Source organism: Engystomops pustulosus, chromosome 5 (genome assembly GCF_040894005.1).
Source record: "Engystomops pustulosus chromosome 5, aEngPut4.maternal, whole genome shotgun sequence".
NCBI classification, from domain to species: Eukaryota; Metazoa; Chordata; class Amphibia; order Anura; family Leptodactylidae; genus Engystomops; species Engystomops pustulosus.
The window spans coordinates 195,827,374-195,850,231 of NC_092415.1; the positions used below are offsets into that span (position 1 = coordinate 195,827,374).

Below are 22,858 nucleotides of genomic sequence, written 5' to 3' on the forward strand. Positions count from 1 at the left end.
CACCCAGGATAGCTTGGTGAACTCCAGTGAAATCCGACGGACTTCAGCGCAGCAGCGACACCTGGTGGACATCGGGCGCACTACCTTAGTGAACCAGCGTAGGAGAATCTGCCGCTGGATCGCGAATGGACCGGGTCATTAAATCTGCCCCAATGTATGAACAAGGCCTCAGGGTGCGGTTACACGTGGCAGTAAAGCATGCGTTTTCAAACGCATCGGAGCAGCTGATTACATAGCTGTTAACAATTAGTTTACAAAACACATGAGCTATGCATGCATTAACATTGCGTAATCAGGGAAATCTCCTCTTCTCTGCTGTTCTGATGCATTTGAAAATGCATGCATTACTGCCACGTGTGAATGCGCCCTTAGATTCTAATAAACTCAATAACCAAGCCAAAGAAACTTTAACTAGGACTGATAGGGCTGTGCAAGTACTGGTTTATACATGTGATTCATGGGGCTTTTAAACTACACCTCGGACTATTCCGCTTACTAACAAATCTGACCTGGCCAAGTCTAAACCAAACATCTGCTTACTTTTTATGACCGGAAATGTGTGAATGGAGAAAAAAAACCTAAAAAAAACGGAGAAAAACCAAGCAGCCGGCAATTGATACGGCTGAAGGTACAGTGTAGGAAGAACATAAGGATTGGGGATAATTGTGCTCCACAGGTGGAAGTAATATCCTATTGTTAATGATGGACGTAATTAAAGCAGATTTTATTCTAGTGCCTAAACTTGGCAATGGGTTGATCTGGCGACGGTTCAGATCCTAAAAATACATTCTGTGGTCTGCAGTTACATCACATTCCATCCGAAAATCTACAAACTGATCACGTGCCGTACACAGAGTGCGATTACATTGTCCGCTCTACTCTTCACACATCCAAGGCAAAAGCTAAAATGTTCTGTGTTTCCATCTGGAACCCATCTGCACTTCAGGTCTGCACTTAAAGGGGATGTCTGAAGTCTTGCTCAGTTTTGTTTTAGGGGAAGTTGTGGCTTACATAAAAATGTAGAGCATGACATCCACTGAAATGAAAGGTGTTGTACAAGTATTATTGTTATCCCCCTATCCACAGGAATGATCGTGGAGGTCCAACTGCTGGGCCTCTCACCGATCACGGGAATGGCACTCCTATAGACAGTTACTGAGAATGCCAGAGATACCCCAGCGCTGTGCTCAGCAATTTCCTACACACACTCAGTATAGGTTCTTCTGCTACTCCATCAATTAGTGAGATAGGGGCCATTATTACCGTGATTGATGGAAGTCCATTTTTGTGATTGCTGGGGGTGCCAGAAGTCGAACCCTAAACCATCAGATTTTTATCCCCTATCCTTAATAACACTTGGTACAATAAGTAGCCAAATAATGTTTGGACTCTTAGGGTGAAGACACACGTGGCATTTTTAGGCCGTTTTTGGTCCGTTTTTAGTTAGTGCGTTTTCAGATCGTAACAACGTTAAAAACCACATCCGTTTTTTGAAAACGCATGCGTTTTTGTCCGCTTTTAATTGCGCAGATTCTGAAAAACGGACAAAAACGCATGTGCTTTCAAAAAACGGATGCGTTTTTTGACGCATGCCTTTTTTTACGATATGAAAACGCACTAACTAAAAACGGCCCAAAAACGGCCTAAAAACGCCACGTGTGTCTTCACCCTTAGGAGTGATCCTCATGGGATTATAGTCATCGCTTGGTATAGTTTAGGTGGGAAATATGTAAACCAGGGTTTTGATTGAGTTCAGCTATTAGACAGTGGTCGGCTGTCATTGGGGGAAGTTTGGCTCGAGCCACAGGTGACAGTGAGCCATTGGGCAGAATTTGTGGTCACACGGTCAGGAATTTTTGTTAATAATCTTTATTTTTACATAAATATGATGTATTCTCTGACCATTTTTCTCAAATACTCCTGATCGTCTGGACCTGCTTTGCCCTTTCTCCCTCCGCATTTAGGGTGATGCCACACATGACGTTTTGAACCCGTTTTTGGTCCGTTTTTAAGCAGTCTGTCCAAAAAACGCATCAGTTTTTGACCAATTTTAATTAAAATAATTGATAAAAACCTGTCAAAAACGGATGCAACATGTGTTTTTGGACGGACTGCATAAAAACGGACCAAAAACAGGTTCAAACCACACCATGTGTGGCATCACCCTTATGCTTTTAATTCTCATATTCATCATGGTCTTGTTTATGTACCTGGGCAAAATTGCTTTTCATAATGTGAATCGATGAGTATCATTTTCTTGTTCTTATGGCTGAGCGTAATTTTATTATACTTGAGTTAAAGGTCTTGGTCTTTGTTTTTACAAAGTTCTATTTTAGTTTGGTAATAAATAAAGGCCACGGTGATCAAGTTATTTTATCCATCTAACTCTTGGTGGTTGTTTATTTAGTTAATGTTTATTACTAGGTTACATTGTAAGATTTATAATCCCATATTGAGCTGGAGATTATAGAATGAGGACCGTCATAGTTGGTCCCCAATTTGATATAGATAGATGGGGTAAAAAATGATCCCACTGGATATAGGAAGCTGATAGACTGTGAATGGATCGGAGTGCATGCTTGACCAATGCTCAGGGCGGATTAAGACCACCATGGGCTCTTGACTGTATGAGTATTATGGCCCCTACAAGTCTGGAATCCCTTCCTACATCTGGAACTATAATCAGCTTCTTGGAGAATGGAGGGGGTGCCCCTTCTGCTGCTTTCCATCTGTGGTTTCAGAACCTTTGGAGGAATTTCATGTTATATCATGGGTGAAGGTCTTTCTGAGTATAAAATTTGGTGGGTGCTTTAAGTGGCCATGGGCCCCCAAAAGGCTTGGGCCCCCTTCTACCTCCCAAACTGCCTATATTATAATCCACTATTGCCAATGCTCCATTAGATAGTAGTGGGAATCACAGCAGTTGAGCTTCCGCAAGTTTTTCAATATCGAGCTTACTTCCATGATCCCATAACTATCCAAGTGTGCGAGTGTTTTCAGTGGAGAGAGGTGACTAAGTCACTGCCAGTTACCACTGGTGGAGGATGATCTCCCTTAAGAACAAAGAATTTAGTTAGAGACCTCAGAGGGTCCTGCCAAATAGTTGGTCGATGTAGAAGATCTTTCACCACATCCACCAGTGGCAATTTTTTGCTCTACCGATTCCGGCACAGTTGGAATTATTTCTCTTTCCCCAACCATTTCCAAAGAATCAGTGCCATTAGTTTCAGCATTAGTTACACTTTATATTGGCAGGTAGGTGGTGCCAGGCTGTCTGCTCCACCCCGGGACCACCCACCTGGCAGTGGAGAACCTAATTAGCATATCCGGTGATGGAACTAACTGAAATGTTTGCTCAGGAACGGTGAGGAGTAGGAAAAAAATTCCAACTGTTCCGGAATCAGGGAAGTGGCAACTACAAGGGAAGCTAAGAGTTACGCTACATTCACACGGTGTATGGGGGTTGTATATATGGCCGACATATGTATACGCCATATATACGTCCCCCATAGACGGCAAAGCGCGCACGGCGCCGTATTTATTGAGATAGGCTAATATCTTAATCTCCCAGGATGCACTGCTCTAGGGAAACCAAATTTCAACCCAAATTTTGGATTCCAGAGGAGAAGAAATCATTGTGTAATGCAAAATTTGCGCAAATACAAGTCATCTCTCTCTCTTGTTTTATCATGGACATGGTCATTCATCTCCGGGCACATAGTCCCGGCTTGGTGTATCGTAGCCTGCGCTTCCCCCTGAGCACTCAGCTTGCAGGCCAGCAATGACAAATCACTATAAGTGGAAGAGATAAAACAGGCCGGGAGGTAATAAATCTGTGTTTGCTGTACAGTGGACTCAGCGATTCTTCCTCTCTGGCTATAGGTATGGAGTGAGGATAAATGGATTTTTACATACTTGGATTAGGCAAGAACCGTGTGAAAACTTGAATTCTCTATAATGTGTTATTCCATGTCCAACTATGACATCACCGCGTCAGGAATGCTAAAAACGGCATCCTAACAGTAATACAAGCGGAAAACTGTCCCTGGAATACACAGGAGGCAGAATTGTTTAGAAGAATATTATGGGTGGTGATCTTGGGTGCTGCAGGGGGTAAGGAGAGCACAGCTAGTGGTGATCTAGGGTAATGCAGGGGGTAATGAGAGCGCTGCTAGTGGTGATCTAGGGTAATGCAGGGGGTAAGGAGAGCGCTGCTAGTGGTGATCTAGGGTAATGCAGGGGGTAATGAGAGCGCTGCTAGTGGTGATCTAGGGTAATGCAGGGGGTAAGGAGAGCGCTGCTAGTGGTGATCTAGGGTGCTGCAGGGGGTAAGGAGAGCACCGCTAGTGGTCATCTAGGGTAATGCAGGGGGTAAGGAGAGCGCTGCTAGTGGTGATCTAGGGTGCTGCAGGGGGTAAGGAGAGCACCGCTAGTGGTCATCTAGGGTAATGCAGGGGGTAATGAGAGCACTGCTAGTGGTGATCTAGGGTGCTGCAGGGGGTAAGGAGAGCACTGCTAGTGGTGATCTAGGGTGCTGCAGGGGGTAAGGAGAGCACTGCTAGTGGTCATCTAGGGTAATGCAGGGAATAAGGAGAGCACTGCTAGTGGTGATCTAGGGTAATGCAGGGGGTAAGGAGAGCGCTGCTAGTGGTGATCTAGGGTGCTGCAGGGGGTAAGGAGAGCACTGCTAGTGGTGATCTAGGGTGCTGCAGGGGGTAAGGAGAGCACTGCTAGTGGTGATCTAGGGTGCTGCAGGGGGTAAGGAGAGCACTGGTAGTGGTGATCTAGGGTAATGCAGGGGGTAAGGAGAGCACTGCTAGTGGTGATCTAGGGTAATGCAGGGAATAAGGAGAGCACTGCTAGTGGTGATCTAGGGTAATGCAGGAGAATAAGGAGAGCACTGCTAGTGGTGATCTAGGGTAATGCAGGGAATAAGGAGAGCACTGCTAGTGGTGATCTAGGGTAATGCAGGGGGTAAGGAGAGCACTGCTAGTGGTGATCTAGGGTAATGCAGGAGAATAAGGAGAGCGCTGCTAGTGGTGATCTAGGGTAATGCAGGGAATAAGGAGAGCACTGCTAGTGGTGATCTAGGGTAATGCAGGGGGTAAGGAGAGCACTGCTAGTAGTGATCTAGGGTAATGCAGGGGGTAAGAAGAACACTGCTAGTGGTGATCTAGGGTAATGCAGGGGGTAAGAAGAGCACTGCTAGTGGTGATCTAGGGTAATGCAGGGAATAAGGAGAGCACTGCTAGTGGTGATCTAGGGTAATGCAGGGGGTGAGAAGAGCACTACTAGTGGTGATCTAGGGTAATGCAGGGGGTAATGAGAGCACTGCTAGTGGTGATCTAGGGTAACAAAAGGGGTAAGAAGAGCACTACTAGTGGTGATCTAGGGTAATGTAGGGGGTAAAAATAGCACTACTAGTGGTGATCTAGGGTAATGCAGAGGTTAAGGAGAATAATAATAATAATTTATTTATATATCGCACATAGATTACGCTGTACAGAGCTTGCCAAATCGGTCCCTGTCCCCAATGGGGCTCACAATCTAATCAACCTCCCAGTATGTTTTGGAGTGTGGGAGGAAACCAGAGGACCCATAGGAAACCCACAAAACACAAAGAGCACATACAAACTCATTGCAGATGTTGACCCTGAGACTTGAACCCAGGTCCTCAGCGCTGCAAGGCTGTAATGTTAACCACTAAGCCAAGGAGAACACTGCTAGTGGTGATCTAGGGTAATGCAGGAGAATAAGGAGAGCACTGCTAGTGGTGATCTAGGGTAATGCAGGAGGATAAGGAGAGCACTGCTAGTGGTGATCTAGGGTAATGCAGGAGAATAAGGAGAGCACTGCTGGTGGTGATCTAGGGTAATGCAGGGGGTAAGGAGAGCACTGCTAGTGGTGATCTAGGGTAATGCAGGAGGATAAGGAAAGCACTACTAGTGGTGATCTAGGGTAATGCAGGAGAATAAGGAGAGCACTGCTAGTGGTGATCTAGGGTAATGCAGGAGAATAAGGAGAGCACTGCTGGTGGTGATCTAGGGTAATGCAGGGGGTAAGGAGAGGGCTGCTAGTGGTGATCTAGGGTAATGCAGAAGGATAAGGAGAGCACTGCTAGTGGTGATCTAGGGTAGTGCAGGAGGATAAGGAGAGCACTACTAGTGGTGATCTAGGGTAATGCAGGAGGATAAGGAGAGCACTGCTGGTGGTGATCTAGGGTAATGCAGGGGGTAAGGAGAGCACTGCTAGTGGTGATCTAGGGTAATGCAGGAGGATAAGGAAAGCACTACTAGTGGTGATCTAGGGTAATGCAGGAGAATAAGGAGAGCACTGCTAGTGGTGATCTAGGGTAATGCAGGAGAATAAGGAGAGCACTGCTGGTGGTGATCTAGGGTAATGCAGGGGGTAAGGAGAGGGCTGCTAGTGGTGATCTAGGGTAATGCAGAAGGATAAGGAGAGCACTGCTAGTGGTGATCTAGGGTAGTGCAGGAGGATAAGGAGAGCACTGCTAGTGGTGATCTAGGGTAACACAAGCAGTACACTGTTGGTGATGTTTGGTAGTAGAGGGGTGGATAGGAACTTTTTTTGGAAAAAGAGATGGGGATTCATGATCATCTGAAACATGTATCACATAGTCTGACTTTGATACAGTAAATTACAGAAAATATTAGAGGAAATGATGGATGTGCTCTTACCTTGCCAGTAAAAGCTTCCAGGTCCTCCAAGTGCGATGTCTCCATTCTAGACAGAAGACAAACAGATAAGAGTAATATATTTAAATGCATTTTCATGTATTTCTATGAGAGCTAAGCCTGCAGTGGACAGGGATGGCCACTACAGTGAGGATGGCGCTATGTTTTTGATCCTAGTGTAAAACATATCATTGTAGGTGGTGCCAGGTTTCACATTCCCACCAATCCTGCACCTACCTACACTGTCATTAGCACTTCTCCCCTTTTAGGACACATGCACCCCTTGGCCAAGCCGAGTGTGCATGTATATGGAAACACAGGTGCAACCGATTTACAATGTACGGTCATCTTTAGACTGAATCTGAGACAGGAAACAAAATCTGCCCCAATATCTTAGTCGTTCCCTCCAGATTCTTAGAAATCCTACTTCTTTGGAAACCCCCCTAATGTAATATTTACATAGATGTTCTAATCTGTTGATACAGCAAAACGAAGCAATAAAAGCAGAATTTCTAGAACAACAGAGCGGAGTCATCCGGGATCAATATTAAAGCCTTGTTTCATGGATGCAGCCAAAATATATTGCACAAGATGAAGAAAAATGAGAAGCGATCCATTGCGGCTGACATGTCGTATAAATAAGCGGCAGATAACCGCTGGTAATGGTCCTCGTCTCCTGCTGCTGAGTTAAATATTTTCCGAGCCGAGCCAGGAGAAGCGCGTCCCAGCTGAGACCCTTCAGTGTCACAAGCAGCTGGTGTGTAAGGAGACCTTCACAAGAGATAAACCTCACCGCTACAATGTGCACGCGGCCACAAGGTCACTCACAAAACTGATACTTTGTATCTGTACTTTATAAATATTTACATTACACAAAGCTCCATCCATGTGCCAGGATAAGCGCTAGCACCACCCCCTCCATGACATCACTTGTGGGTTGATCGGACCCCTTCGGGTTCGGAACGCTCCCCCCAATCAGTAATACCCCCAATTAACCCTTAAATGGCAACACTACAACCTCCATTTTCCAGCAGATTGACAGTTCCCGTCCCGTCATTTGGGGGTGTCAATCCTAGAGTAAACGGTGATGCACACTTGCTAAAGAAATGGTGGCATGCACGCACCGACAGCATTTAAAGAGTTAACACAAAAGGCTTAGCCCAAGTCCGACCGCATTTGCAAATTTCTGGTTGCATTCTGGGTTGGTGGACCCAAATCAAGCAATATTTGGCACAGACCTAAACATTGCGGTGCGGGTCTAATCATCACTGTTCCCTAGTATTATTAGGAGCCTTGCTCTTGTAGAACACTTCTAAAAAGAACTTTCAATTTTATGCAAATTAATATCAAAGGGCTCTGGGGGGCGTCGCCAAAGCACCTCCGAGGTCTCTGTTTAAAGAACGCCTACAAGAGCCCTTTACCCCCGCCTCTTTGCTCCTTCTCTTGTTCGCTCTCCAGCTCTCTTCCAGAAATATTAGCAACACATAGCGCAGACTGTTTGCTGCCACAAGATTTCCAGCAGATTGCGGGAGGGGGGAGGAGTGAGTGCATGAGCAGAGAGACGGGAAAGAACGGCTCTAGTGGGCGTGTTTTAACCAGAGACTTTGGAGACTTCGGAGGGGCTTTGTCGACAACCGGGGAATTATTGCTAGAATGTAATTACCTTATAGAAGTCCAAACTGAAACCTGCTTGACAATAACCTTGTCCTGCTGGGTCAGCATTTTCTGCAAAATTTAAAAAAAATACAGTCTGCTAAAGCTAAAATTTCAGGTTAAAGGTAAATCTATACAGCAGCTTACAAGTAAGAACCAGGGTCTTTTTACTGCTCACTGAACACAGCGCCATATATTGTATAGTGGCTGTGCTTAGAATTGCAGCTCAATCCCTTTTAAGTCGAATGAGACTGAGCCACCACCAGATGTAATGTCACAAATTTGGGATGTTGAAGGGGGATTGGGCACAGTAGGGGAGTTTTAGTATTCATGATTTAAAATATAGAATGGTAGTAGTGGGTATCAGTATTGTATTAGGATGGAAGTAGTGGGGGATCATTATGATATTAGAATTGGAGTAGTGGGGGATTAGTATGGCATTAAATATTTTAATATTTTATATTTTTTTAATTACTTTGTCCTAGGGCATCAACTGTGAAACCAAATGTGATCATGAAGGAGCCTCCAATATGTACATACAGTAGCAGATACATAGTTATTGGCCACACATTGGCGGGGCATTTATTATTTTAGATGCTGGATGATTTTTTGGCACCAGATTTTAGCGGTGATTTGCATTGTGATATTATATTGTGGCTGACGGCCTTAAAGGAAATCTACCACCAGGATGAAGGACTGTAAACCAAGCACACCAACATCCTGGTGTTTGCCCCCTCTTGCAGGATCTGCTCTTCTTTTATCTTCTTCTTATTTTCTATCTCGCTGGTTTTTAGAGAGCCTATGTGGCTCCAGGCTCCAGAGGTGTTAATGGGGCCCCTAAGGCTCATTTGCTTAATTTTTAAAGCTTTTTTTTTCTTAAAATCAGGGAGATAGAAGATAACAAGAAGATAAATGAAGAACAGATCCTGCAAGAGGGTGCACACACCAGTAGGTCAGTGTGCTTGGTTTACAATCCTTCATCCTGGTGGTAGATGTTCTTTAATGTATTTTGCACATGGTAAGTAGAACAAATGAGCGTTTGCTATTTGTCATTCTGATTATGTGGCAAAACTTGCGTCAATGTGTCAGGAAAATAGAAATGACAGAAAAGTGTTGAGATTTAAAAGCTGCTCCCAAACTGAGCAACAGCAAGAGTTAAATTGTGGCACTGACATATAATACGAGATCTAGAAAAAAGTCTGAAAACTCAGACTTCAAATAAATCACGTTTCCCTTTTCCAACAATGAAGTTGATTTTTCTTCAGGAAAGGGGAAAAAATTGCCGTAGATTTGACACAATAGTCATTCTTTTTATAGATTATTTTTTTTTCTAAAACGTAGGAAAAAGCGAAAAGCTGCTGGTAACTTCCCTTCACTTTCTATGAAAATTCCCAATTTGTAGGAAGCGGTGAACTTTCTTTGCAATTACAAGTATTAAATAAGTTGCAGGAATTGTACATTTACATTTTTTAGTATAATTTAACGCTAGTCCTGGCTTAGAATTTCTTCTGTACATAAATAGAATTAAAGGGGTTTTTCATGTACATAAATATAGTTAAAGGGGCAATTTGTTATCCCGATGACCCATCCTCATGATAGGTGGTTAGATTGGTAGAGGTCCAATATTAAATGGGGTAAGCTGCAGTACCCTTGGTTGGCCACTATATGGTGGACACAGCCTTCTGGATCTGTACTCTGTATAATTCCATATCTAGAGGTTGGGGTGGACTGATTCCCTCTTCTGAGTGTTTACAAGTGGTCAATGATGACAGGAGACCGGGGCAGATGGTTTTAGAGGTTGGTGGTGAGTAGCAAGTTACCATATATTACCCATTACCTATTCACTGTACAATCCCTTTAAGATTGACCTTAGCTTTCTTGAGCTAATATCTAATACAGGCGGTCCCGACTTACAGACGACTCCTAGTTACAAAACGGACCTCTGGATGTTGGTAATTTACTGTACTTTAGTCCCAGGGTACAATAATCAGCTATAACAGTTATCACAGGTGTCTGTAATGAAGATTTAGTGTTAATCCCGGTTCTTATGACAACCCAACATTTTTAGAATCCAATTGAAACAAAGACAAAAAAAATTTTGGCTTGGGTTACAATTATAGAATATACAGTTTCAACTTAAGAACAAACCTAGAGAACCCTGGGACTGTCTGTATGGTCACTTTTAGTATCACCTAACAATGTATGTAATGAATGCACTTACGGTTTCGGCAGGGCGAGTACTCGGCGTAGGTGCTGAAGTTCTGTACCGCCACGTAGCAGGTACCCACGGGGTCTCTTTCGCTTGTCTCTTTGACGCTTCTCCAATGATATAAAGGGGCACAAGCCTAGATAGACAATAAGACATTGATCATCTCTACTATATATGTCAGTGCTATGCAAATAAGAGTAACACAGAATCAGGACTATCAGTGTGCAGAATCTAAAGTCTGTCTGCATGTACCAGGTAACGTGATTTAAAGGGGGTTTCCAGCTTCTTAATATTGATGATCATTAATATGAAATCATTGATGCTCCAGCATTCAGGATCCCCTCAGATATTTTTTGGCTTTCTCCAGAGCTGAAATCAACTGGAATCAACTAGAAACAAACTGCTTTGTTTTCTTTATAGTGGCCGAGCTGTGTTACTGCAGATTAACTTCCATTCCAATTCTCTGTATTGATTTTGGCACTGGAGGCTTTTGGAATCAGATGATTGGTGGAGGTCCTAAGTGTCCTGGACCCCATTGATCTGATATTAAAGGGATATTATATCACTAGGCATGTACCCCCTATTCATAGGTATAAATGTCTGAATGCATGTGGTCTAATAGCCAAGAATACTGTGATCAGCAGAAACGAAGCTACTGTATACAGACTGGGACTGGACTCCATTAATTTCTATGGGACTTTGAGAAAAGCTTAAAGGACAAGTCTATCCTGCCCTTAATAGTATAAGGCAGTTTAGGGTGACCTGCAGTGACCCATCTGCTGGTATTGGGTGGGTTCACATTCCCATGATCACTCATTTATCCTTTATTTCAATTTAGGGGATACATGTCTGTAATATCCCTTTAATGGCCTATCAATGGCGAATCTGGATAACCCCTTTAAGAGTATGTGTTCCCTATAGTGTTTCCTACATGTCACTATTTTATCTCACCCTTCTGAAGAATAAGTTGCATGAAAGAAACTTTTGGCCCCACCTGATATGTTAAACATTGTAGATAATAAAACAGTAATAGATGGTAATATGCGAGTGTTACATCACTAAACTGAAGAATAAGAAGCTCAGGGGTGTGTTTACAAGTAATCCCTCCCCCGAGCAGCCAGATTACAAGAAAATCAATTTATTCCATATATAGAAATTGCTATTACATTTCTCTCTGTCTGGAATGGAGATCAAAAGCGAAATTTTTATAAGATCTTGTCATTTTTACTAAGTCCACCTGTGATGGCGTCACTTGTGTCTAGCGGTAATCTGCGTTTTGATCTTTGCTGCATTATGACGTATCTGAGAATATCACAGCCGCTTTGAAGGTATTTCTACCTAAGACTGTCATTAGTGTCTCTCTCAATTTACCTGTAAAGCAGGAGATTATACACAGCGCCAGACTGATACGCTGCAGAAGACGGGGAACTTGTGAGGCATCCCATTATAGAAAATCTACCATCAAAATCCATCCTGATAAACCAGGGACATTACTCATAGATCCAGGCACCGGGACTGTGGTAATCTTCTTATATTTGTTATCCATGGCCTCCTTTCTTCTAAAATCAACTTTTAAAATTATGATGCGTCTGAAGAGCTCTGGGGGTGCTACCATTGCCCCTCTGTGCTGTAGCTTCACAGGGGTTACACTGTGTAGGAGTACATCTCACCCTACCCCTTAGCTCCCTTAGCACTTACCTCTTTCTCTGCCTACTGTAATCTGACACAGTGAGAGGGGGGGGGGCATTGTCCTGCACAGTGTAACAGCCTGTGAAGCTGTAAACATTGAAGACACCATACTGCAGATTCACAAACTGTCACACAGTGCAGAAGCATTTCTCCCCTCCCATTTTATACAGCAGGCAGAGGTAGGGGAGAGTGCTGAGGGACTAGAGGAAGGGAGAAACTGTGTAACAGCCTCTGAACCTACAACACAGAGGGGCTCTGGTAAATCCTCTCAGAGACCTTCTAGCTCATTGGTATAATTTTAAAAGTTCATATTAGGAAGCTATGAATCACACATATGATAAGATAACCACAGTCCCGGTGCCTGGATCTATGAGTAATGTCCCTGGTTTATCAGGATGGATGTTGATGGTAGATTTCCTTTAAGATAGTGATGTATATAGAAGATGGGGTGGCCCCATTATGGCGTCTGATATTGTACCAAGGACAGATGGCCTCATTTTTTATGACCTTTGGACCAATTTCCTCTCCCAAGATCCGACGTCAGACAATATTTTCCTAAAAGTTTGTGAACCCTCTGATGTCAATATCTGTTCTGGATATAATATATGAACGTCATGTAGTTGAAAAATCAGCCTCACCCTCATCTAAGTGGCATCTCATAAATGCTTTAATTAGAAGAGACTCGTTCTCACTGATTGATGTAAGGCGCTCACCCTTAATTCAATATACATTGATTAGAAGCTGGAATGAAAAATAATTGTGTATGTGGAGTCTGGCCAAAAGTATTGACGTATATATGCACCTTCATGTACATTGTATTATCTGTGGAAGCTGTTTGTTGGCCGCACCATCTTCCTTTATATTGAGTCTTCGGAGGATTCCCTATCATCATCTTCTTGATGCTGTGTAGTGTATTGATCCCACCTTTAAGAGGTTTGCATTGTTTATTGGACCAGCGAGACCTACAAATAATTTGTTTCTTTCTTCAGCGTTTCTTGTAAATTTATGTTTCTGTAATTGTGTCTTTTGTTTTATCATTAAATACTTAAAGGGAATGTTCCATCAAAATAGATTACTCCAGGCCCTGTGACTGTGGTAATCTTCTTATAATTGTTATCCATTTCGTCCTACCTTCTAAAATCAACTTTTGAAATTATGCTAATGATCCAGAAGGGCATTACCATTGCCACACCATGCTGTAGCTTCACAGGCTGTTACACTGATCACTTTCTTCCCTCCCACTGTGTGAAATTACATCAGGCAGAAGGAGGGGAGATTGCTGTGGGAGCAGTGTTGGGGAGACAGTGTAACAGCCTCTGAATCTACAGGCTGGTGGGTTCTGGTAATACTCCCCAGAGCCGTTTTGGCTCAATAGAATAATGTTAAAGATGGATAACATGGAGGCCATGGATAACAAAAAACATGAACACAAATAAAATTGATATAAAGAAGACAAAACCCACAGTCAAGGTGTCTGGATCTATGAGTATGTGTCCCTGGCATATAAAGCCCCACTCCTGTCCATGGGTTGCATCTGGTAGAGGAGGTCAGCTTAATAAAACAGTAATAGACAGTAATATGGGAGTGAAGAATAAGAAACTCAGGGGCGTGTTTACAATCAATCCCTCCCCCGAGCAGCCAGATTACATAAGGAAATCAATTTAATTGACAAGGATAGGTCTGACCCGTGCACAGCACTGGCCCAGTTTTTTAGAAACATTTCTCTGATTCTGGGAACCAGAATATCCCAAAAGTGCCTCTTAAGGCAGATTTCACTACCTTCTTCACTTGTCATGTGATCTTCAATCCTTAAAGGGATTCTCCAGCATATTGATACTGATACCTTGAATGGGAGCTGAGATGTAGTTACCCAGACTGACCACTACACGGAAAATAAAGCTGGCATTTTGGTTCCATTTTCTGAGCTAATTCTGATTGGTTGGGGTCTTGGAGTTCAGCCCGGTGCCAGGTGCTCCAAGGCCCGGTTTGGAGCCCGGTGGTTGAGGAACACTGCTATAGATAGGTCATCACTGATTTGAAATGATTTTGTGATACCCCAATGAAAAATCTGTAGCCTCCATTGTTTCATGTGGTCATCCATAGGGCTGCACTGTGGCTGAGTGAGTAGCACTTCTGCCTTGCAGTGCTGGAGTCCTGGATTCAAGTCCACCCAGGACAACATCTGCAAATAGTTTGTATGTTCTCTCCGTGTTTGCGTGGGTTCCCTCCGGGTCCTCCAGTTTCCTCCCACACTCCAAAACATACCGGTAGGCTGTTTAGAATGTGAGCCCCGTTGGGGACAGGGACCGATTTTTCATGCTTTGTACAGCGCTGTGTAATCTGTGTGCGCTATATAAATGAAGAATTATTATTATCCTTACAGCGGAGGAACCTTTGACCCCATCATACGGCAGAACCAGGGTGCTTATGTCCCACTTGCACCCCGAAATCTACTCCCTATGTCTTCTAAGTTTCTAATTCCTGCAATTAAACATTGGTCCCTGATATATCAAAGCTTCCAATTCGGATCCATAGCGATGGACACATCACCCTCTATTATGCCTACATCTGGGTGAGGAATATTTTTGGCATCTGTTTCCCATTGTCTATAAACGTATAGTAAATACAGTAAATCTAAGCCCCCCCCCCCACATCAGACATGTATAGGTTTCCATTAAATCTCACGACTTACCACAACTTTTTCCTTATGGGAGCGGACAGTTGCCCCAAACCATTGTTGCGACTTGAACTCCAGCGTCTGCTTGGTTCCGTTTATTCTGGCCTGCCTGTTGTCTGCACAGGAAAGAGAACGTTAACCGCTATTCACATAGGACGCGTCGTTTCATGCTAATTCGCAACGGACATGACTTGTGGCTGAATTACGGCCCCATTGTAACACGACATAAAACACATAAAGGATGTAAAAAGAGTGAAATACTAGAAGCTTCCTACTACGAGACCCTATAACGCCTGCCTTGGCACATATAAGTGTCTTGTAATCCATATACAATCCTGTACCACCATTAATCATGGACGACAGGTCGTACCAAGGGGGTGGTGTCATATATCCGCGCTATAAAATATCATACTATACTATAAATAGGGGTAACTCAACCTCATGCTAAACTACTCACCAATAACTAATAAATACTTCTATTGTTTTCTAAAAAAAAAATTGCATCCCGTCAGACAACCCCTTTAAGTGCTCTACAGCAGGTCATAAAATTCATGAGTAAAATCTTAAATTACGTCTTTAGCCGCAGCATACACATTGAATTGTGACTTCAGACGTTGCCATGGTTAAAAAATTTTAATTCAATGGGGTTGAGCTGCAATACCGAAAATGGCCCCTAAGACAGGTTTGGTGCTATTTGTGGGGAAAACACGCGTCCATGCTTTTCAAAGCTTTGACCTCCCCTTTAACTATATCACTGTGTTCATTGGAGAAGTGGATGAAGAACTATGGTTCATTTAAAAAGTCTAAAGTATACAATTCAAAATGCAAAAAATATAAATACAAAATCACATAATTTAAAGGAAATCTACAATTAAAATTAGGCATGATAAACCACTTACTCATAGATCCAGGCACCGTGACTGTGGTAATCTTCTTATATGTGTTATCCCTTCCTTTTAAAAACAATTTTTATAATTATGCTAATGAGTCAGAAGGGCTCTGAGGGTGTTACCAGAGCCCCTTCATGCTGTAGCTTCAGAGGTTGTTACACTGTGCAGGAGCACTTCCCTCGCCCATTGTGTGAGATTACATTAGGCAAAGAGGAGTACTACTGAGGGAGCAGAGGAGTAGACAGTGTAACAGCTTGTGAAGCTACAACAAAGATAAGTTCTTGTAATGCCCCCACAGCACTTATGGCCATTTATAACAAATATAAGAAGATTACCACAGTCCCGGAGTAATGTCCCTGGTTTATCAGGATGGATTTTGATGGTAGATTTCCTTTAAGTTAATTATTTTTTTTTAAGTGCAAATGTCACATAAAACTGTGTGCAAAAGCTAATAAAAAGTGTAGAAAACCAATCAACTGCCCAATTTTTAATTTTGGTTAAAAATGATCCAAAAGTACAAGCCCGTTACATACAAATACAGACATAAAAAGCAGTAGTAATCCAAAATCCATGCACTAAATATTATCGATACAACCACTGCAAAATATTTAAAAAAACATGTAAATATAAGAACCTAAATAATGCACCAAAATTATATGAAAACATACTAGAAAATATTCAACAAAAAGCCAGTCGATAAAACCGTAAATGAGGAAGCAGGACAGAAAATGTAACGCCAAAATATTATAGAAATGGATACAAATAAGACGGGGCATAGAGGATGGTGCCAGTTCTGTGCCCGAATCTATAGGAGAGCAACTTTTTGATGTTCAGAAATTTGGGAAAATCCAAGCTACAATCTTTTCAATAGGTCATCCACAAATGCAACTATATACATAATGGGCCAAAAAGTTTACCAAATTTAAAGAATTATCCGGATTCAACTTTCTGATTCTACTTTTAGAAGGAGGAGTCTGACATTCTCCATCTAAAGGGCTAATTTTTATACAATAACGCAGGTCACATACGTGTACATTTCAGTCGTTGAATCATCCAGAAAGACCCTTTAAATAGCACAAAATGTACAGTCAGATTAAAGGGAGTTTACCACCTCCGCAAAGTGTTATGATTTGCGGGAAGCAAGTTCTGTGTTTTTCATCGGACCTTTATTATTTCTGTCCATTATTCCATTTCCAAGAAATTCCCATTTTAATCTGTATGCTAATGAGGCAGTCGGTGCACCTGTAAAGTGTGGTAAGCACCCAGAACACTGCTATTTGCACCTAAATAACTTACTTCTTCTCCCAGTGTCATCTCACAAGACAAATCTCCTTCTTATCTCATGGATATAGTAGTAGTCCAGGCAGGAATGGCAGCGCTTCAGGTGTTGAGGACACATCCAGGGTGCACTAACTGCCTCATTAGCATATGGAATTTAATGAGAAGTTCTCATGAAAGCATAATGGAGAGAAATAATCAAGGTATGTTTGAAATCACATAGCCTTTTTCTATAGATTGCTACCAGAGGAATCTAACACTCGAGGAGCTAGTAGACTCCCTTTAAAGAGATATTCCAGTGATAAGTAACCATGTGGATAGGTGATAAGTGCTGGATCGGAAGGTGTCCCATCAGAGGCATAGATTTTCAATGGAGTGGTGAGTAACATGCTTAACTGCTGCTCAATTCATTCATGGTCATGGTCTTGGTCTTGGTCATGGTTTTGGTCTCGGTGATGGTCTTGGTCATGGTCTTGGGCATTGTCTCGGTGATGGTCTTGGTCATGGTCTTGGGCATTGTCTCGGTGATGGTCTTGGTCATGGTCTTGCTCATGGTCATGTCATGGTCTTGCTCATGGTCTTGGTCATGGCCATGGTCTTGGTCAAGGTCTATTGGCCTAAGGCCATCAGTAGAATCCCCGGGGACTAGGGTCTCAACTAATAACTATTACCGACTCAATGGCTTATAACCGGAATACCCCTTTAACCAACCTATTCTGGATTTGAGTCTTAGGTCTTAATCTGGTGGTTTCCACGCTTTTATGTGAACTTTTAAAAAAAAAAAAAAAACTTCAAAGCCTTAATCTTTGTCACTACAGAAAACCTTTGCACCTGTGCTGAGGCAGAAATCTCAGCGCCTAAGTAGGGATATCCTGCGACCCTGACCCCATGGGCTCTATTAATAGAAGATCTCAGCTTAAAAGATCAGAAGAAAGGTTTTTAAGATGGTCCCAGAGCTTCGTATGGGAGCAATTTCCACACATCTGCAAATTGGATGATTCTCCTATGGTCCGTTTAGATGCGCTCAGACTTGCTGTCCCCGATCCCATCATTTAAACCATATTCAATCCACTTTAACATATGTTTCCCCTTAAACATTTGCAACCAAAAAGTCCCTGATATTTAACATGTCATTTTTTGTCAGTACCTCTGATGTCTCTCACCCTTACACATCTCCAATAAGTCAAACCGTGGACAACTCTAACACGTCGACAAAGTTCCAACTTCAAGGGATTTTCCATCTCCAGTAAGGATGTTCGCATTGCAATCATATATGTATATTTTGTATCAATTCCTTGTGGCTTTTAAGATCTCTGCTTACAGTTTTTGAATGGGAACCTATGTATAATTGTAGAAAACAAAATGTCCTGATCGGGTCCTTCCAGTAATCATATCTTACTCCTTTAAACTGTGTTATACTGTCATCTTATGTTCCACAAGAGGTGCTGATCTTGCGGTCCCTTCCGGCATTCATAAAATCCCCATTTAAGATTCTCATCTATAGGATCTAATAATATATTATAACTGTGAATCATTCTATAAGAAATACTGTAGATCTTAGTGTCAAGAGATGGACTCAGTCATCTTCAACTTCTGCTGATTCTTGGGAGCCCATTATTATGTGGATGTTCTGGTACTATGTATTATGGTGGGCCAGTCTAATCCTGCCATTAATGTTCATCAAGTTCATGTGAACAAAAGTGCATTTACTGAATGGCTCCTAGACCTCTTAGACAATTCTAAAGAACCAAACATATTTAGATCACCAGTACGTAGTCTGAGTCATAGGTCTCCAATGCATTTAATAAACTTAACTTATTCTATCATGTTACCATCATGGTTCTCAGAACCCCCTACTATTCTTCTGAACCAAACCTTCTTCTCTTCTGCTAATTCACACAGGTCACCAAGGTGCAGCCGTGGCTCCCGGACCTTCTACTCTTCTTCTAATCCACACAGGTCACCAAGGTGCAGCCGTGGCTCCCGGACCTTCTACTCTTCTTCTGATCCACACAGGTCACCAAGGTGCAGCCGTGGCTCCCGGACCTTCTACTCTTCTTCTGATCCACACAGGTCACCAAGGTGCAGCAGTGGCTCCCGGACCTTCTACTCTTCTTCTGATCCACACAGGTCACCAAGGTGCAGCCGTGGCTCCCAGACCTTCTACTCTTCTTCTGATCCAAACAAATAATCAAGATACAGCTAAGGCTATCAGTTCTTCTACTCTCATTTTGAACCAAACAGATCCCTATTCTTCCAAACCAAATAGATCACCATGCTACAGCCATAGCTCCCAGGTCTTCTGTTCTTCCAAACCAAACAGATCACCACGCTACAGTTACAGCTCCCAGGTCTTCTACTCTTCTTCCGTACCAAACAGCTCACCATGCTACAGCCATTGTTCCTTGTCCAACTACTCTCTTGTCCACTAAACTCACATCACCGTATTATATCCACAGCAACGCAACCCCATGTGGCCCTCCTGAAACTATTCCATATTCTATTCAAAGAACTTAGATGTCCCAATGCTCTCAAAAGCTTCCAAAACCCAGACAATTCTAATGAACCATAATCAACAATATACTGGGGATCATGTAAAATTCTAGAAGACAACAGCAGTAGATAACACTTCTACTCTGTTCTACTCTTCAGGACCCTCATAGTCTAGACGTTTCCCCAACTTGCTGGAACTTTGTTAACTTCTCCCATGATATCTATATATCTCCTTACCACTGTATACGCTCTCATGTATATAAGGCTTCTCCTGTACTGCACCTTCTTCCATGACTTTCCTTACTTCAATCAGCCAAACTATTGGTGCACTTCCTACAACTCTCTTCCTTGCTCATTATATCTCCTTACTTCCATCTCCAGGTCTTCTCTCATGCTGCACCTTCTCAATAACTCATTTTGGATAGCAAAGTGCATTGATCCAAGGAGATCTCTACCACATCATTGACTACCATGTAGACAAAACCTGACCTGGACATAGAAATCTCCTATATGGAGGAAGCCGTAATAATCTATGGGATGGGGGACAAGTGTCTGATCATTGGGGGATCCACAACAACCGACCAGATGGAGCTACACAACCGGAGAAATATAGTATTACATGTTGGATGCTCTTGGTTAGAAGTTCTAAAGAGGGAGGACCCCAATTTTGTGACCTATTGGAGTTGTCTCCCCATCTTTCAATGTTCATGTTTCCATTATCTGCCCTTGGTACATTTCATGCCTGCCCCCGGTGTGTAGCGCTGAGGCATATGTTGGAGCTATATCCATACAGGCTGTTATTGGTTACACACGTTCCCCCATGTAACATCAAAGTAATAAACATGTTCCAAAATATAAAAATAAACCTTCCCAGAAACACTGACAATGGATTAATGCACTTCAGCGCTGACTACAACACAGAGGAATACACAGACACACGATCTGGCCCGCCATGAAAGAGATCCGGAGACATGATACCAGGACGTTATATAAACTCTCCTACATGGAAGAGAAAACTTGGCCCAGACAGAAACCTCTGCCATCTGATAATAAACCTTCACGGTAATTATTATTAGACCAGCTGACAGTCCTGGCTCTTCTGTGCCCACTGACATCAACTATTAGGCCTTAAAGGGGCAGGCCAGAAACTTTTACTTAAAGGAAATCTTCCATCAAAATCCATCATGATAAACCAGGGACATTACTCATAGATCTAGACAGAGTGGACTCTGGTAATCTTCTTATATATGTGACCCATGGCCTCCTTCCTTCTAAAATCTACTTTTATAATTATGCTAATGAGCATACGAATTTAAAGATCCCAGTGCTCATTTTTTGATGCTCAATGAGTAAATTGCTACAATACAAACTGTAGCACTTTGAGCATCAAAGGTTAGGGTTGGCCCCATTGCTATGCTGGGTCCAGCAGGCACCATTGAGGTGTCACCCTAATGCAGTGCTGGCGAACCTATGGCACGGGTGCCAGAGGTGGCACTCAGGGCCCTCTCTGTGGGCACTCAGGCCATTGCCCCAATTTCACCAAACAGGATCAAATCCACCAAATCTTCCTGCAGTCCCAAGCAATTTAAAAGATGCTGCTCTCAGTACTATTTTAAAGTGACATTTCATTGGCTGTTTGGAACTGCAGGAAAAGTGAGAAGGTGTTGACAGAACTGCATTGTCTTTGGAGGTCCTCCTGCTGGACCCACCATTCTTCCTGGAGAGAAGCTACAATGATAGACTGAATTTGCCCACCTTCTTTCAACTGTATTGGTGGCCTCAGGAGAGCCAATACAACTGAATGATGTTGAAGAACAGGTAGCAATAAGTTACTCCTTGAAATGCCATGTTGGAATTTCATGGTAAATAAGTGGATTCTGGTTGTAGTTTGGGCACTCGGTCTCTAAAAGGTTCTCCATCACTGTCCTAATGGGAAATGAGTCCAGAGAGTCTGCAGTGAACAGTTTCCTTCTATACTAAAGAAATTAAGATACAAATCAAAGGGGCGACTTCTCCAATCTCCTCCCTGGTAGAACAAGGGGCCGGGGATAGCTGTCCCTCTGTTTCTCAGAAGGCTGGAACCCTGATCAAAATTTAGGAGCTCAGGGTCTATGGCAGAGTATCTACATCTCAGCTTCTTCTTCTGGTTGCTCAGGTAGACCGTCAGTCTTCACCTCCGAGCTCTGTTCCCTAACTGCAGTCCTGTTCCCTACCTGCAAGAAACTAGGGACTGGGTCTGTTCTCCTTATATACTTTCTACCATTGGAGGAGTGGTTACATTTTGCACAAACACAAAGACAAAGCATTTTCCCATAGACTTACATTGAGTCCCCATAATATTCTACGGCAGCAAGTTTCTAAAGTGTAAACAACTTTCCAGACAGCACCTGTCATTCTAAGGGTCACACTGTCTGCGTGTCTGGTAAACAAGTCTGCAAAAAGACTTCTGCTGTAGATGGGAAATGACTGACTTGTCTGTGAGAGAGAGTTACACAATCAGAAAAGTAACACAATGTTCATTAACCCTTTCTACTAGTCTATACAGATACACTGATAATAAACAGAATGTATGTAACAAAACACTATAGATTGATGCAAGTTAACCCTTGATGTAAAATAAAGTGCTAAGCTTGCATAGGGGAAATGTTTCAATGTCCACAAATGTCCAAAGTTCAATGCTCCTCTGATCCAGGACACAGTCCTGCAGAAAGTGACCCCTCCCCACATATATCAATAAGTCCTAGCCATATGAGCTTACAATCTAACCCAGTGTAACAAGACATCTGTGAAAACTGTTATTTTATCAGAGGATTAGGGCTGCTGCATGTTACATGAAGGTGCTGTATAGAGTCTGGGACACCCCGCATGTGTATAATCTGTCTGCTAGATATGGACCATCAATTACTGTAACTTCATATCCAAACTTCTATATATAGCTCCAGGATGTAATAGCAGGAGAACACCAGCTGGATGCAGGCAGATCTGCTGTGGGTGTATGGAGCATAATGGGGGTCATTTACTAAGGGCCCGATTCGCATTTTCCCGACGTGTTACCCGAATATTTCCGATTTGCGCCGATTTTCCCTATATTGCCCCGGAATTTTGGCGCACGCGATCGGATTTTGGCGCATCGGCGCTGGCATGCACGCGACAGAAATCGGGGGTGTGGCCGAGCGAAAACCCGATGGATTCGGAAAAACCGCCGCATTTAAAAAAAGAAATGTGTCGCGGGACTCGCGCTTACCTTCACCAGGAATAGGCCGGTGAATTTCAG

The 22,858-nt window shown here is 42.9% G+C and overlaps 1 protein-coding gene across 3 annotated transcripts in view; it reads right to left on the minus strand.

The window, feature by feature from the left end:
- The window catches only part of ITGA8 (integrin subunit alpha 8), a 139,625-nt gene that overhangs the window by 99,472 nt on the left and 17,295 nt on the right, over positions 1-22,858 (minus strand). The window contains exons 3-6 of one of the 3 annotated variants that reach the window (XM_072154271.1): positions 14,939-15,039; positions 10,570-10,693; positions 8,359-8,420; positions 6,699-6,744 (exon numbers count right to left, since the gene is read on the minus strand). In XM_072154271.1, coding sequence (XP_072010372.1) covers positions 6,699-6,744; positions 8,359-8,420; positions 10,570-10,693; positions 14,939-15,039 — 333 coding nt within the window. Of the gene's footprint in view, positions 1-6,698; positions 6,935-7,154; positions 7,453-8,358; positions 8,421-10,569; positions 10,694-14,938; positions 15,040-22,858 lie in introns of those variants that run through there. The other 2 variants (XM_072154273.1, XM_072154272.1) reach the window with 2 other exon arrangements.